General features: G+C 34.4%; 2 protein-coding genes across 2 annotated transcripts in view; one reads left to right on the forward strand and one right to left on the reverse strand.

The window, feature by feature from the left end:
* The window catches only part of LOC129798946 (putative uncharacterized protein DDB_G0271606), a 29702-nt gene extending 26315 nt beyond the window's left edge, over positions 1 to 3387 (forward strand). Inside the window, exon 2 of the mRNA XM_055842464.1 lies at positions 1084 to 3387. Within this exon, the coding sequence (XP_055698439.1) occupies positions 1084 to 2676 (1593 nt within the window). The 3' untranslated portion in view covers positions 2677 to 3387. The remainder of the gene's footprint in view (positions 1 to 1083) is intronic.
* LOC129798947 (cyclic nucleotide-binding domain-containing protein 2-like) lies at positions 3324 to 14739 on the reverse strand. The gene is made up of 6 exons (XM_055842465.1): positions 14520 to 14739; positions 14351 to 14455; positions 14132 to 14292; positions 9512 to 9606; positions 8643 to 8785; positions 3324 to 4091 (listed from the first exon to the last, which is right to left on the reverse strand). The coding sequence occupies exons 1-6, from the start codon at positions 14724 to 14726 to the stop codon at positions 3417 to 3419; spliced, it is 1386 nt and encodes a 461-aa protein (XP_055698440.1). The 5' UTR covers positions 14727 to 14739; the 3' UTR covers positions 3324 to 3416.
* Between the last annotated feature and the right edge of the window lie 231 nt (positions 14740 to 14970).

Below are 14970 nucleotides of genomic sequence, written 5' to 3' on the forward strand. Positions count from 1 at the left end.
TATCCGAATTTAAGGCGTGTTAGTAATATCTCATAATCAATTGATTACGTAGTAAATTGCTTATTGTGTTAAGGGACAAATTTTAATTGACTCGTGCAACAAGTTCCACAATCATTAGGAATCTATTTAACCTTTAACCATTGACTAACATAAAAGTCATGTTTCACATGCAAATTTGCAATTGCTTGAAGATCATGTGAAACGCACTTCGGTGGGTGTCTCAATGAAGATCTTATGCGATAAACCATATAGAGAGATTTTATGATCATGTGGGTGTTTAGTTAGTCTTTTTTTTTACCATCGCCACATCTGTCTGTTGTAAATAAATAATAAACAGAATTAGTGTAATTCAGCACAACAATGCAAAAAGGTCTCTTTTGAGCAAACAACCAGACATAGAGAGCTTTATGAGAAATTCTTCTCGTATATGGGAGAAATGGTAAAGGTCACACCGTGAAGAGCATTTCACCAGTAAGAAAGAGAGATGCAAGTGACAAACAGAGGTTGGGAAGAAAGTTTTGCAGCATCAAAACCATTGAGGATCAGCGCGCGAAAAAAAACACCGAAGACGAGTCTCGATTTAGTGATATTATGGAATTTTTGCTCACAATATTGTGGCATGGAAATTAAAAAAAAAATCATGATCTCAAGGGGAGACACTTTCGAGTGAGAGCAAGAATATAAATTTCGCGAAATTTTCTTCTGAAGTGGCAATTAGGCAGAATTCTCCGTTTGGCTCATTTTTGAGCACGTGTTCGATGAAAATTTCACTTTCGCGCCAAATCAGACGATCCCCAAGGGGTTAACAACTTCTTCACTGCTATGACGAAACATTTCTTTTTTAAATGAATTTATCAATGGAGCGCAACAACATGCAAATCCCTTGCAAATTTGCTTCTTTCATCTCGTAGTTACGCACTTTTAACATCTTGTTGAAATGCGTGTTTTATGGAAATTGCATTGTTGGGAAATGAAATTGAATTGCTAAAGACTAATTTATATTTTGAGTTTGTTAAAATGCAATGAATAAGTAAATAAATGCAAAATGCATTGTGGTTAATGATTTCTCTCTCATTCTTTTAGATTTTCTGGGTGACTCTTAGTACTGTGGTGTGCGCTTCATGGGCGGAATCCCTGTCGGCTCCAAGCAATGAAATAGACACACCAACAGTCCGGATAGATCCCGTCCTGAGGAAGGCTCTCCTCAAAGCCCTAAGCAATCTCGAGCGTGAAGAGCTGGAGGACGAGAACACCACCACAGAACGAGAGGCATCAACCACACAGTCTGAGGAGTTGCTCGAAGAGAGCACATCATCAGACCACAAGCCCCCACTGGTCCAGTATCATACCTACATCATCGATCGCAATAGCAGCACTCGGGACAGCGACAGTGACACCATCTTCCAGACCATCATACTTCCCAAAACTACTCTGTCACCGCCGAAGCAGGATAAATCCGAGAAGAAGAAGATCGTTTTCAGTGTGCCCGATCCCGTGAAAGACAGTGACATCAAGATTGAGACCGTTCAGCTGGCCAGGAGTGTCACAGCTAATGTGCAAGCCAATGAAATCCTAGATGACCGACAAATTGGCAAAACCACTCCGTCAAAGGAGCTGCTGAAGAGCACGTCAACAACAACCATTCCGTCCACAACCACAGCAGTCACAACGACAACAGAGGAGCCTGTAACCAATGAATATGGCGAAAATATCGAGAAAGTCCGTGAGGTGCAAATCCATCAGGCTCCTCTTGTTGCAGCCTTCAGTGTCCAGCATGATGAGCAAGGCTTGCCCAAGAGAGTTGTGCCCATTTACAAGCAAATTGAACAACAATCAGCAACAACAGTTCAATCCGTTCCTGCCATCCAGACTCTTCCGCAGTCCTCTGTTAAGCCAACTCCTAACACCTATCAACAGGCTCTGGAGATCAAGCAACGAGAGCTTGAGGAGAAGATCGCTTTCCTCCAAGCACAGCAACGACAACAGGAACATCTTCTACGACAACATCAACTTTATCAGGAATCACAAAATCTTCAGCGTCAACAACAGATTCTCCTTGAGCAGCGTCTTCGTCTGGAAGAGCAGAGACTTCGTCAGCAACGCTATGAACAAGAACAGCGATTGTTCCGACTGCAACAGAGACCTCCGATTTCCCTGAATCGTCCGAATTCTGACAACAGTGTTCAACTGCTGTCTAGCGTTTCTCTGACACCTCCCACGGGTATTCTGTTGGAACAGCAGCTTCCAGTCAAAGAACCCACCAACTTCCGTGGCCCTCAGCATATCTTCTCACAACCTCCTCACCTATCTTCAACACTTCAAGCTCCCCATAGACCCTTCTCGAGTTTCCACCCTCATAGTCAACCACCATCCTTCCAGCCACCAAATACTTTTCACTCAGGTGGAGACAGGACCCGAGTATTTCGTCAAGACAGTGAAACGGGTAACTTTGGATTCAACAACAACAACTTCCAACAGCAGCAGCAGCAACTGAGACAACTGTCTCCTGCACACAATGCCAATCAGCAGCTTCAGAATCTTTTGTATCAGTCGGGTATCTCAGGTAGATCACAGGAGGAAGATCTTAACATTATCACACGGGTTTTGGCTCTAAATCATGGCATTACAGCGCCCCTCAATGGCTTCGTCAACGGACGACAGCAGAACTTTGTGTAGGGGCTAAGCCTTATTGGGCCATGCACTGATAGATCTAAGAACTGTTGAACTAATTCAACTTTATGGCAGATTTAGCAAAATTTACATTAAGGAGTTTTTCAACTACATCTGCCCTGAAGTTGTCTAATACGCTATAATCAAATCAATAGTTCAAAGGTACTCAGTGCCTAAGGGATCCACTATCAGGAAGTAAAATTGTGTTTTAGCGATTTTTCGTCCTCTCCCGCTCTGGCCCAGGATAAATAACATGCAAAATATATTTGAGTCATCATCAAATCCTCATTTCCCCGAAGTCACATTTAGAGCAATTTTTGTCCCCAGGCACTATTGAAAAGAAGACAAAGTGATTTGGAGGAACAAGTCGTGCGAGCCATGCTAAGAAAAAAAATCATGGGAGAGAGATGCAGATGGATAATTGCCACATTTTTTTCTCGAAAAAATAATGTTTAGCTTATTATATATTTATTAAGTTGTATAATTTAAGAGGCAAAGACGTTGCGCTGGAGAAAGATCAAAACGAGAGCTAATTAGAGAGATATTTAAATGAGATGATGTTTTTAATATGATTTATTCAAATGACTCAAAACCGTAAATTTGACTGCTTTTACATCTACCTACAACATCAAATAGTTAAATGTTTTAAAGACAATCCATTAAGAAATTGTTATTTCTCTGTACAAAAAAAAATAAAGAAATATACTCATGAATAAATGATAAAGAATATTGGGTGGGATAATTTCTCACAAGCCATTTTCCATCCGACAGAGAATTGGAACATCTTGAAGACGAGCAGTGATTTGATGATCACTCTTTCGGTCAAGATACTCAATCATCCGATCTTTCTTGAATCTCTTCCAGCGTCTCTTCCTGAGAAATTCTTCAAATGTCGCTTCTCTCGATGGCAAAGTGAGATTCAAGTAGATTTTGGTTCTACTCCACACATTCCCAATGTTCTGTTCCTTCTGCATTAACCAGTACCTTGGCAGTAGTAGGCATTCTGTGAGTCTCCTAGCCACAACAGTTCGGTGGTTCATCTCCTCACCAAGACCGAAAATTGCTCCTGTCTTGTAAGTTCCAACTACTACAAAATAGCTGTGAGAATTTGGTGGATTCAACGTATCTGACACAGAATCTTTCATTTCTTCAGATCGATTATCATCATCAATTGTGGACTGTTTCTTCAGTTGAAGTTCCTTGAGTTTGTCCAGGATATTTTCGGACCTTCTTCTCTCGCCAGCTTCTAGGGGGATTAATCTTGGCCTCTTTTTTGATTGATCAACTTTCAGACATTGAATGATGGAGCACTGACCAGAAAGCACAAAATACACAAAGCTTTTGAGACCACTATCTTCATTGAAGACAATCTCATCCCGGTTGTATTTGTGTAACTTTGAGAGGACACAAGCTTCACGGATCTATAAGAATAAAGAAAAAAATAAAGTCTGTATTTATGTACTGTACCCAAGTAGCAAAAGATTATCTGAATTAAGAAAACGTAACTTGGATATTTTCCCACTGCAAAACGAATTTCATTAATAAATAAAATCGCAATCATGGATAGCACAAAAAGTAAATTTTATGGTCATTAAGTAAATTTAAGATCTCTAAAGATTAGAATTATCTCAAAATTGTGTCACCCGTAGAAAAAAGAAAGCTAGGGGGAAGTGGGGCGCCTTTGAAATTGGGCTTTTTCTTCTATTTCTAAAAAGGAATTGAGCCATAATGTCATAATGTCATTTAGATTCACAACTGGTGCGTGGAGCTAAATTATATCACATGATAGGAACCAGGGGAGTAGGAACGAAATTTGCTCACGGGGGGGGGGGGGGGGCAAACATTTTTTTTACTTTTCAAATTTTTCAAAATATACTCATCCTTAATGGACTCTACACACTAGGGAGCATCCAAAAATTTGAGGCGTGTTTTTTCTCCACTTCTCATTTTTAAATTTTTGTCGAATTTGCGGGAAAGATTAAGAAAAAACTTATAGACCAAATGAATTGATTAAAGGCTTATTCTCTTCAGCATTAAATTCTCTTCTAGCTGAACTAAAAGAATTGATGAAAACTTATTCTTCATTTTTTTAGAGCATGTGAAAGTCAAAATTTTGCCCCAAAATGTATCTTTTTTCAAAAACCTTGAAAAAAAAGTTTTGTTTTAACGATTTTCTTCGGGTTTTCTTAGTTAAACTATGAAATGCACTAATGGAAATTGATTTTTTTCTCAGATAAAAATTACGAACTGCAGATTTTCCTGAAATAAGGGAGTAGGGTAACTGTCCTAATTCAAAACCATTTCCAGACGCTTTAACTTTGACAGAAGATTCAACACATTAAGTTCATATTTTTTTTCTGAAGAGAATTACATAAATTTGCTCCTTGACTCTTCTAGAATGTTACTATTTAGTGCAAATTCTTTAAATTGAGTTTGAAAACTACTTTAATACAAGAAAAATACACAAGTGCAAAATGCTTCTATTGGAAACAATTTAATCCAAATGGAGACAAGGGAAATTTTCCAATTGGAGACAAACACTAAGTGATTAAGAAAATAGTTTATTTAATCATTTTTTTAGATGACATTTTTAGTATCCTCATTCTCGCCTTTTTGCTCTTTTACTTTTTGATCATCTTTTGAACCGTTTAAGAAAATTTGCATTGTCAATACCGTTACGATCAAATGGTAACAAGCCGTATCCTCTAAATCCACTTTTTGCTATATTTTCGAGATTTAAGAGTGGCAATGCATTTGATAATACCCTTGCAAGATTTCTTGGTTTCAATCTGTCTCCATCATTTTCCAGGTAAAGCTCAGTGGAGAATGGACCACCTTTTCGCCTTTGGGAGAAAGCATAACACCAGTTTCGTCTAGATTAAAGATGCGATCAGGAGGGAATTCTAGAAGATCTTTCGATTCTAAGTATTCACGGGTTTTCTCAAACCAGTCAGTGATGTTCTCAGAGGTAACACAGGCTCTTTGGGTGGTATATGATTCTGGTTTACGACGGCTTAATTCTGGATGTCTCTTCAAAAACTTCCTGAACCAAGCATATCCTGGCCTTCCATCTACAAACTCATTGGTGATCTCGAATTTCTTACACATGAGTTGCACGGTGTCGAGGACTTGATCCTTAGTTATGGGATGCCATTTGTCAGCGCATTCCAAAATCCATTCAACAAGCTCGTCTTCCATGACCTTTGGTAAAGTGGGGCGCCTTCCCACACTGCATTCCTCCGGATATCTTCTAGTAAGCTTATTATAAAGTGTTGATTTCGGAACGTGAAACAAAACAGACACCTCTTTTAGTGATTTTCCACGACGAAAGGCTTCCAAAGCTTTGTTGAGTTGCTCTTAAGTGTAGGTTTTGTTCTTTTTACTGGTCTTATTTTCCTTTCCCATCTGAAACAATAAGGAGATCGCTCCAATAAACCCATATTTTCGGTGTTTCCCATTGAAGCACTTGCGCACATTTCACAAAAGTACTTTTTGTTCAGAAAATATGTAATTATTTTAATTGAGCACTTCACTTATGGTTAACAATAAAGTTTAAGACTTAATTTCACTAAAATTTGCTAGATATAGTGCATAAACGTCAAAAAAATAAAAAAACAACAATCAGCTTACTTGCCTTTTTCATAAGAAAAAATGGTCGATCGATGAATTTTTTCGACGGTGAAAAGTTACACTGTCAATTGAAATGAGACTTTTAAATGTTAAAACTTATTTATATGAATGGATTTACGCTTCATTTGAACCACAAGGAACTAAATAATAAAAATATAGCACAGAAAATATATGAATAAAAATATAATTAGAGTATTTATTATGGAAAAAAATAAGTTTCCATTTGGAGTAGCAAAAAATTTCCAATTGGAGCAGGTTTTGAATTAGCTTAATTTACCCTAGTTAATAATAATCAGCTAAGTTTTGGTCTTCTAATTCACATTCCCCCCTTAATTCACAATGCATTAGGGGGACTGTAAATTAGAAGACCAAAAATTAACTGTTTTCTTTTTCTGGTTTTATGCGATTTTTCATACGAGAAGGACACGATCAAGTCTTTATTTTTTTTCGAAAAAAAATTACAAAATGGCTGTCTAAAGTACTTCACTAGAGCGTTTTGTCGCAGCACTCCCTATTTAACGTGAAATGTGTATCTCATAATTATTATATGAAGAAAAATTAAAATAATTTTCGATTTTCATAAGTTTGTTTTATATTTAAACCAAGAAAAACTAGAAAAAATCTGGAAATCACGTGCTTGTGTCAAAATTTTTGATGTTTGCTCAAGTGCACGCAAATTTACTCGATAGTCTTTGGCTTTCGACTCTGTATTTTCGAAAATACAATCATTTTTATTAAACATAACTTTTCAAACATCGTTTTTTAATAAAAACAACGAAACCAAGAGGGTTCATAAATGTTTAAGGGTTGATCTTGATTGACGGTATTTCCTCCAGGAAGAAATGTACAAAAAAATCTGTTAAGAGAACAGCTTTCGGCGAAAATTGCTCCTTATGAACTCTAAACATTTCTTTCCTTAAAAAAAATCGTTTTTGAAAGAAAGTGCTTGCAGTGCTGTAGGTAGAAACGTAAAAATTCTATCAAAAATGCGATTTTTGACGAAAATTGCTCCCAATAATGTGTAGAGGCTTTACATTCAAAAGAAGTCTTTAACCACAGAGGCAAGTTTAAAAAGGTTTTGATTTTCATATATTTTACAAAGACGCTCTCGAATTCATAAACTATAACTTTTATTGATCTTTGAAACTTGAAAAATAGTACTCTCTCTGTCCCGAAATAAGTCGTACATTCTAAAAAAATAAATAAAATGTACTAGCAAACGTACGACTTATTTCGGAATAGAGGGATTGTTTATTTAAAGATCAATACATGAATACCAAATAACTAGGAATAGGATAGGAATAGGAATAGGATAATTATGATCCAATAAAGTCGAAAAAACCATTCATTCTTCATTATCTTTTTCAGTTTAGGCGCTAGGTGAGAAAATATAAAATTTTTTTGAAACTCTTTTTGCTTCTAAAATTCACATTTTTAGTTTTTACAAATTTTTTACATAAAATATACAAAGTAGAATGACATATCTTTCAGTAAAAAATAAATTTATTTTAGTCAGATAACTTTAAATCGGTATTTTTATGGAAATTGGAAATGAGTTTTTTTGCACAAATATTTTTGTTGCTTTTTCACTGACCTGTCACACAAAACTGGGAATAGCAACAAAATGAAGAGTCAAAATGAGTTCAAACTTTCAGGAGATGTTTATAAGACTATTACCGAGGACACTATAGCACTTTTAAATAAATAAAACCTATATTGTCGCTGTAAATGTGATTTTTGTGAAGACCGCCTGGAGGCGGTCTTACCCGTTAGAGGGTTAATTTATCACAAAAATGTGGAAATATTTTACCGAGTTTTGATTTTGGAGAAGAACAATGGAAAATTTTTTTGCAAATTTTGAAACAGAGATTGGTCTTCTCAGGGAGAGGGGGCAATGTACCTCTGCCCCTCCCCGTTGTTACACCCCTGATAGGAACAACCAGTTTCATTTAAAAGTAGGAGTAAAAAGCCTAATTTGAAATCTGCCCCAATTCACAGGTGCCCTACTTTCCCCTACGGTCAATACAAATTGCATTGATTTTGGGTTTTTTGTTGTGAGTTACTAAATTACGACAATAATTTACTGCTGAACGTTAAAAAATATTCTAGAATACTTAATAGTTACTTGGTTAGCTTTACAGAGCTTTTACTCTAGAAGAGTTCTATAAAATAAATATAAATGGAATCAATCTTGTAAAGTGAGAAAATGATGTTTAATCTATTGAATAAGAAGCGTAACTTTTGAATGTAATTTCTTGAAAGAGTGTTGATGTGGAAACTTCTGCAACAGCTTTATTCACTTTCGATTTATTTACTTCAGAAAAACTTTCTGGAAAACTCACCTGCTTATCTGAGAAGTGCTGAAAGTATTCATGAAAGATGGGGCGGTCCAGAATCTCCTTCTTCTGATTCCATTGCTCCTGTAAAATCGTCCGGAGATGCACCTCGAAGTCTTGTTTTGTCACAAAAAACAGTTCACAAGTAGCTAATTAACAAAATATAAGAAATACAGTTTAATCCTTCAGTCCTATCACTCTGGCGCTTTCAGCTGAACTAAAAGCTCTTCCGTATTGTGAATGCATTCTATCGAAAAACTCGCTACATAATGTTCCCCAATCCCATCGGCAACATGAAGTCTGTCAATGTGGGTGAATGGAAAAAAAATAATCCTTTCTTTTTCCATCAACTCCCCCAACCCCTCTTGATTATTTTATCGTCAAATTTCAATACACAGAATCACGACAAAAATTCCAAAACACAATCGATTCCCATTTCTTTCCTGATGGATAGATTTGAACCAGAAGCATTAGTCACGCAATTTCATCGCTCCGTGTCTCATTCCTGATAACGCGACATTCCGCGATGACAAAGGATTGAAAATTTATGCCAGACCACCCACAAAAAGCCCAAAATGCACCCCGAGAACTTTTTTTGTGGCCTTTTTTCCCGCCATTGCCTCTAAATGGATGGGAAAATGTAGTCAATGAGGTGGATTATATGGGATGGGATAAAAATTGTCAACAACCCACGAAACAATCCTTCTTCATTCAAAAGTCCTGGCACGGAAGTGGAGTATAAAAATGCCAAATGGAAAAATAAAGGGAGCTTTTCGAGATGTTGTTGAGCTTTTCTTGTCGACGCCATGTGATAAATCACTGTGGTCATTAATTGAAGGGAAAGTGTTTTGGGGAATTTTAGGAGGATTACTAACTTGCCGTTTCGCACGTGACCAGACGTTGCATGTCGAAAAGTAGACCAACTTCTCCAAAAAGCTCCCCTGAAGTGAGAGCCTGCACAGCTTGATTTCTGGAATTCATAAATGAAATCAATTAATAACCTAAATAAATAACTTTAATATTGTTTATCTTAAAGAATTTAACATAAAGTTAGTTTTCTATTAGGAGACATAATTCATTATATAATTCAAATTAACATTATTAAGTTTTTTGTGGTATAATATTTTTGATTCTTTTAATTTTGTGAATAATTACCTAATAATTATATTTCAGATGAAATGTATTTATCTAGCCAGGATTTTTTGGAGAAAATTTAAACAGGTATTTCTTTAAAAGAGGCTGGTGTGAGCGGAGGGGTGGTCTGACCAACTTTTATCATGTTAAGTAGAGGTTTGCTCAACAATCATTTTTATTATAGTGAGCCGCACTTCATCTCGTGCGTGCGTGTATGCTAGCTGCTAATCCGATTTTATGATATTAAGGGAAATTTAAATAAATGTTTTAATTTTTTAATATTGCTAGAACAGTTCTTTTATAAGATTTTTTTATATTAGACTAAAATGATTAAATTTATCTTTTGCTTCAAATTAGAACCTTCGACAGTAGCAAAATTTTATTTGATAACTAGAATCTCTGATTGATATTGGCCATAATATTTAGAGTTATAAAAGCGTCTTAACGTCTTCAGTGAGCTGGGCTTATCAATAAATAGTCATTATGTAGGAAATCAGTCAACTTCCTCCACTGTGTGTTAAACCATACTGAGATATGGAAATAAGTTATTTTAGTACATTTTCATAAAGTTAATAAAAATATTTCTTATCAGTATCTGGTGTTGACTATCCCACAACATTTTTACAATTTAAAGAAAACAATGTTAGAGTTCTATATTGGGTAAAAATAACACAGGTTTTAATTGATTCAGAAGACAAATTGGTCGGTAAAAAGTATGAGAAATTGTTTGTAATCTCACAAGAAAACTCTCACAAGAAAACACATTAACATCTTGACATATAGGGGGAAGTGGACCATCTTTGAAAGTAGGGCACCTTTGAAATTGGGAATTTTTACCTCTTTTTAAATAAAATTGAGCCTTATCGTGATATAATTTATCTGCATAGACAGATTAAAAAGCTAAATTGCATTATGATATGGCTCAATTCCACTTAAACATGGGAGAAAAATCCCAATTTCAAAGGTGCCCCACTTACGCCTAAATCCATTTAAATTAGCTTTATAATACCAAGATCACCAAGATGGTTTATGATTTCTTGGTTTATATGTGCCAAGAATATTTTTCAAATTTTCGGACATTTTCATTTACTGATTTTTATTATTTTTAAATTTAAATTTTACTAATTTTACCATGTCCAATTTGCTGCAGATAATAAGTAATATCTTACGTATTAGATCCACTAAAGAGAAAGACCTTTACGAAATTAAAAAAAAAAATGAAAAATAATGGCTAAATTAAGAGAGACCACTAAAATTAAGCAAAAAGTCGTGTGGAATCAAAGAGATTTAAAATTTTAAATGGTGCTAGCAATAGCTTCTTCCCAAAGATTAAAATCCCATTGGCCATTTGTATTGAAGTTATAGATGCTTCTCGCAGTGGTGTCTATTTCTTTTAATTTACTTTAATTTAATTTAATAGCTCATACCTAGATATTTTATTTCACATGTTATTTTGGATTTTAAAATTTTTTTTTAGAATTAATCTCTGATTCAAACTTGGATGAATATTACGGATTTGACAAGTAAATTTGGTGTGGTTTTTTTCGTAATCACACCTACTGTACATGCTGTGATATGAATCATTTACTTTAGATCGGTTTCATAATCACATAATGACCGGTCTGCCTTCCATAGTACGAATAGATCCGGTTTTAAAGAAAATTTTTACAAGTTTTTTCAAACCGAAATAACTCTACCTTATTAACTTCTTGTACTTAGGGAGACCTGAGAGTTTTGGAACCAGGCGATCTACTAATTGGTTATCAAGATAAATATGGAATTAAATCCATTAAAACATTCGACGACATTAAGAGGTATCTTGCCCAAAAGAATAAATATTCTAGGTCTTATACTGTTAAGATTCTATATTTCATTTTTTTAAAAATTAACCATTTAAGGACGATTGGAACACCGGTGTCCCATAAAGAAAATAATTTTTCCTGACTAGGGTAAAGTGTTATAATTTGGAATTAGTGTTACAAGTTGGACATGGCTTTTTTCTTGATAAATACAGTACAAAATTTGTTTTTAAGCACAAGGAACCAAATTATAAAACTAAAGCATTAAAAATATACAAATAGAAATGAAGTAGGGGAGACCGGGGAGGTTTGGGACAGGGGTAGTGTGGGACAAGGCGATTTTTTCAATTTATTTTTTAAATAAATGGGATTTAATCATTACTGTATCGTAGGCAATATTAAGATGTATCTTGACTAAAAGAATGAATATCCTCAGTTTTATTGTTTTATTTCTATGAACATTTTTAAAAAAAATGATAAAAATCGTATATTTTGACGTCTCAGTTTTCCTCTTTGTATTTTATATCAGCGATATATAATCAAAATTTTTTATCTCATTAGATATCAGTGTAAACTGGGAACATATTTTTATAAAAGTTTCAGAGATTATACGCTCTTGTTTTTTACATAAAGGTTTTGAAATACCAAAACTACACGTGGGGATGTTTGGGACACCTGTCAGGGGATGAATGGGACGTTGATTTTCGACAAGATTGTAGGTGGTATGCAATTGTTTATTGTCAAAATGAAGAGTAATGCCCAGTTTCTACTGGAAATCTCCCTCTTGTGCAAAGTTTACCAGTGGAGCAGATTTCTCTAACTACAGGGACAATTAAACCATCATTGTCTTGGGAATCAATAATTCCTTCTCAGAGAATATTCCATCTTTGCCTAATATAGTTAATAACGATTTTTTTCGAAATTTTCTCGAACAAGTTGTCCAGAAAAGGCAAGGCGAGAGATAATTCAGAGAAATAATGAGAAAACAGGTACAATGCAGTTGTCGTAAAATCAAACAGGAATCCATCAATGGGTTCAAAACTAAGAGTTGCAAGAAAATCTACTCGCCTGAGGAATTTCATAATCATGATTGCAATATTTAGAATTAAAAAAAAAGAAAAGAAAGGTAGTTGGAAAATAAGAAGAAAATATTTTAAATAATTGATTGACAATAAATGACTCTACTGTACAAATAAAATTGATATTAATTTCTAAGTGTAAATAAAAGATGAAACATTTTTATTTCTCTCAGAAATATTTTGAATTTGGTATTTAAAATTAATTAACGTGTTCCAGTAATACAAATTATGCGTAAAAAACGCGTCCCAAACATCACCTTTTGCGTCCCATAATGCCCCACATCGGGGAGGTTTGGGACAAAGCGTCAAGTAAAATGTTTTATCCTCTCCAAGAAAACTCAGTTGTTTTCCAAGTTCTATCGAGTACTTTTTATAAAGTCAATACCCATAAGTAAGTATCCTATAGACCGCATAAAATTGTAATACACTATCGTGGTTTTTTGGAATAGTGTCTCAAAGTTAAAACATGAAAAAGTGTCCCAAACCTCCCCGGTCTCCCCTACTAAATTTATCAAGACAAAAAGTCCTGTCCAAATTATACCATTGCATTGTCCAACTTGTACCACTTTACCCTACCTAAAGTTATTTTTTTCCTTATGTTTGTACGTAATTGCAAAGTAGAAGGTTGAAGTAAGGATATTTTTTCCAAGTCTCCGGCTATTTGCTATATAATAAATTTTTAAGCTCAAAAATGACGAATTTTTAAATTCTCATAATGATAATTAATTTTAATTATTTTTTATGCTTCCAATTTTTTTAAAACGAAACCGTTTTGGAAAAAGAAACTACAATACTTTAGATATATATATATATATATATATATATATATATATATATATATATATATATATATATATATATATATATATATATAATATATCGAAAATATATTGAAAAATCGATTCTAAATCAATTTAAATCCGAATTTTTCTATAATCTTTCAAGAATCTTATTCCAATGTATGAAAAGGGTGATTATGTAGAGTAGATTCAACTTTTTATTATAACATTATTTTCAGTTCTTTCAAGATTAGAACGAATTAACCATAAATTTTTATCGAAGTTTTGCAAAGGGAAAATAAAAAGCATACAATTTTACATGCAACTATATCGGAAGTTAAATCATATAAATTAGACACATTTTTGTAAAGATACAGTTTTCTTACTGATCAAAATATGATATCTTACTGCTCAGATCATTTTTTTTCTTTTGATATTTATTGCCGCTGTATTACCATGATTTTTCTGTAATTTTTATTTCCTCTGTTTTGTATATCAATATATTTTTAAATCGCCTTTTTTAAATTAATTAATTTTTTTTAAAAATTCTGAATTCATCCGCTTTTTGCTTAGAAGTCAGAAATTAGTGCAGAAAATGCAGAAAGTAATTAGTGAATTTTGAGTTTGGGTCTGATATTACTTTTGTTTTTAATTTACTAAAATTTACTCAAAAAAAATTAATTTATAACATTAATTCTTCTTACCTAAAAGTGAGATTTTCATTGTCCCATAGTCTCTTGAACACTGTTATCTCTCCATTGATGAGGATATACAACCCAGTAGCATCATGTCCTTCCTTAACCACTGTCCTTCCTTTTCCGTAGCAGTTGTAGTAAATCACATGAGACAGACCTTCTCGGATATCCTGAAATAAAAGAATGATAAGCATTCTATATAAATATCAAGCATAATTTTCAATTCACTTTCGGAAATCTCCTGAGGCAGATGGTTCTGTTGAGAATTCTGAAAATAAGTCCATTTTGTTCTGTTGTTCTCTTCTGTGGAGGGATTTGTAAAATATCACAATCCTGTAAATTATTTTAATACAATTATAGTAATTGCTTTTGTGGAAAAAATAAAATATTCACTAACCTTTTGGATGATGAAAGATCTCGGTCCACTGAGCCTTATTTTCACATCCAAATTTCGTGCTGCTGAAAGGTCCTGTGCAGTTCCTCTTTGCCATATATTGAACATCACCACGCGGTTTACAAGCTTCCGGAATCTCTCGCGGTAAACCCACTTGATGTCTTCCTGAAGCTCCTCACTTCTTGGACTCTCATCTTCCACCTCTATCATTCTGCGATTCTAAGTAGCGACTGAAGGTAATTTTTGGGTCAAATATTGCGAAAAGTTGCGCGAATTCTGTGATATTTATAGAAAGTGCGTGCAATAGAAGGAAATCCATATAAAAAGTTTCTATCCTTGAGAGATTCTTATCATGCGGCGGAATCTCTTCTTCGGCATATTTGGCGCGCTTTAAAGCTCCATGCTGAAACCTTTTAAATGCTAAATATGCTCGATGCAATTGAAGGGATTTTTG

The sequence above is a fragment of the Phlebotomus papatasi genome, chromosome 1 (assembly GCF_024763615.1).
Source record: "Phlebotomus papatasi isolate M1 chromosome 1, Ppap_2.1, whole genome shotgun sequence".
NCBI classification, from domain to species: Eukaryota; Metazoa; Arthropoda; class Insecta; order Diptera; family Psychodidae; genus Phlebotomus; species Phlebotomus papatasi.